General features: G+C 37.7%; 1 protein-coding gene across 1 annotated transcript; it reads right to left on the reverse strand.

Annotated features, from left to right (window-relative positions):
- Window positions 1-1198: 1198 nt before the first annotated feature.
- Window positions 1199-2296, reverse strand: LOC118736150 (piggyBac transposable element-derived protein 4-like). The gene has a single exon (XM_036466248.1). It carries the CDS (start codon window positions 2294-2296, stop codon window positions 1199-1201), a length of 1098 nt encoding a protein of 365 aa, XP_036322141.1.
- Between the last annotated feature and the right edge of the window lie 514 nt (window positions 2297-2810).

Here is a 2810-nt window from a genome sequence, read left to right on the forward strand (position 1 = left end):
AACAAAGTTATAATACCCTTGTGCACAAGTGCGCTCGGGTATAAAAATTAATGAGTTAGCTTATAACTTGAGAACGGCTTCACCGAATTCAACGAAATTGATATAGCTTATTCGGGCCATCATGCAGATATTTTATGTGGAGTTTGCCCAAATTTGGAAAAGGGGGCGTGGCATATGTATTCTTATGTATAAAAATAAGTACACGTTTTTGGTGTGAGCTTATAACTTGAGAACGGCTTCACCGAATTCAACCAAAATTTTACGGCATATTCAGGCCATCATGCAGATGGTTTATGTGAAGTTTGCCTGAATTCGTAAAAGGGGGTGTGGCACCTCCCATACTAACTAAAATTTGTATGTTGTATATCTCTTGAAATATTTGTGGTAGATTACTGGAAATTGGAAATTATGGAAATAATTCCATACTCATGGAGAAAAATGTGCGGTTTTGGGAAAGGGGGGCGTGGCACCTCCCATCTTAAATAAAAAAATAAGTGCACGAATTCTACCAAATTTAAACGGTATATTCGGACTATCATGCAGATGGGTTATGTGAAGTGGGCCTGAAGTCGGTCCAGCGGTTCATGATATATGACAGTTTATGTCTGTCACATGAACCACGTATATGGTACAACAGCACATACATGAAAAATCGAAAACATAGTGAAAAATTGTTGCTATAATGTGCTGTGTTTATTTTTTCTTCGGATAAATTAAGTCAAGTATAAACATGGCTGCAAGTTTTATATATATAGTTCTTAATTCATATTTCATTTTATTTTTTTTCGTCAATTTCAATATTTTTGCACAAATTTGTTCCAGCGTTTCGTACGAAAAGTTTGAGTACACTGGAAATTTTCCATGCAGGTATTTCTCCTCATTGATTTATAGTGAACAAAACCATTGTGGAAAATTGTGGCTGTGTTGTATTCTTTGGCTTCGAATGAAGTTTTTCCAAGTGCTCATTTACTGTCGATTGTGAATTTCATTTGGTAGACCTACGGAAAAAAAACTTCAGAATTCTACGTTGGGGGTCGTTTTCGACCCGAATATATTTTATGTTGATATAATGAATTAAAGTAAATATTTAAAGGATTATAAGCTTAATTTTACACATTCTTACGATTATCAAGACATTCAATGCAAATATTTCTGTTATGATTACGTTTACAAACATTTTTTTTACACATGACACATGTCAATTCTGTCTTATTTTCGGAATGATGTTTTTTTTCTGACACACAATAGTGACACCGTGCCCTTTTTTTGGTGGCACCGGGTGTTGCGGCTGTGAGCCACTCGGCTGGGAGTCTGCATTATCCATTACCAGGTTACCCGAGCCCCTTGAGGGGATTTCTCCAGTATAATTCTTCCTGTGTTCCATATATGGCTTTGCCAAGCTGAGTCCCAGTTCGAGTAAAAAAATTTTACGTCGGCCCTTATTTTGAGAATCCACCCAATCTTTGTTTACACTCATCCAAACAATTAAAGCATTTAAGGCCGAAATATCAACGATATTGCTAAATACAGCCATTGGCCAGCGATTTGTTTTGCGTTTACAACTGTAAGTGGATAGCATTTTGTCAACGGTGTCAACGCCGCCTTTGGTTTTGTTGTAATATTCGATTATTTCCGGCAATCTTTTGGGTGGATCTCCCGTACTCATAGTGTGGTGCATTGTGCTCTGCACTACAGGGCATTTATCCTTTCGTCCAATATATGAAACTAATGTAGTATTTTGCGTGAAAGCGAAATTCGAAGTATAAACGGGAACCTTTTTGCATTCCGACAGTTTTGCGGGAATACTGCGTTTGTTCTTACGCATTGTCCCCACCATTGTTAAATTTTTTTCAAGAAGTTTCTGGCCAAGCTCGAATGAGCTAAAAAAATTGTCTATAGTCACATTGTGGCCTTTCAATCCGGTTACAAGATCAAGTACAACGCGCTGTCCTTGAATCCTTTCGGGTTGGTTTCCCGGCATTTTGCCCAAGTATGGTTGCATGTTCCATACATAGCAAGACTTTGAACATGCAAGCATCCAAAATTTTATACCATACCTTTCTGGCTTGCTCGGCATGTATTGGCGAAAACTGCATCTTCCATGAAACCCCAAAAGCTGTTCATCGATCGTAACGCACTCGCTAGGGTTATAATACATTGGCAGCAGTTCCACCCATTTATCCCACAAGTTGCGTATTGGTGTAAATTTGTCAAAGTTGTCACAGTTGTTGCGGCGCGAAGTTGGATCATCAAACCGTATTATTCTGGTAATTTTTTGAAATGTTTCCTTAGACATTATAGATCGAAATATTGGTCTTCCATAAGTTGAACAGAAAAGGTCTTCAACGTTTTCATTTTTTGATCTAAAAATTGCATATGTATAACCATGAGTAAAATGAAACGGAGGATAATAGCTAGACATTTCATACTTATACACTCCCGCCATTAGCAAAACTGCAAAGTAAGCATGCAACAAGTCGCGATTTACTTCCTTGTGGTTTTGACCAAATATATGTTTGCCATAAGTGTTCGTGTTCCTCAAAATTATATTTTCAACTGGAGGAGGAAAGAACAGTAAAAATGCGTCTTTTATTGAATCCACACGAGCACTTGCATATCGTGTAACTCCTGGTCGCAAGCTCAAAACGTTGCAACTCCTTGCTCTCCCAGCTATATACAAGTATAGTCCAGAATGTAAACAATTCAAACAGGAAAATTATTACGAATTCTTTACCTTCAATCAGGGGTGTTGTACTCCAAGATGTCCCATCTTTTGATATCAATGAATCAGAAGATTCCTCTGCATTTGA

The sequence above is a fragment of the Rhagoletis pomonella genome, unplaced genomic scaffold (assembly GCF_013731165.1).
Source record: "Rhagoletis pomonella isolate Grant_MI unplaced genomic scaffold, Rhpom_1.0 Rhpom_scaffold_00003, whole genome shotgun sequence".
In the NCBI taxonomy this organism is placed as follows: domain Eukaryota; kingdom Metazoa; phylum Arthropoda; class Insecta; order Diptera; family Tephritidae; genus Rhagoletis; species Rhagoletis pomonella.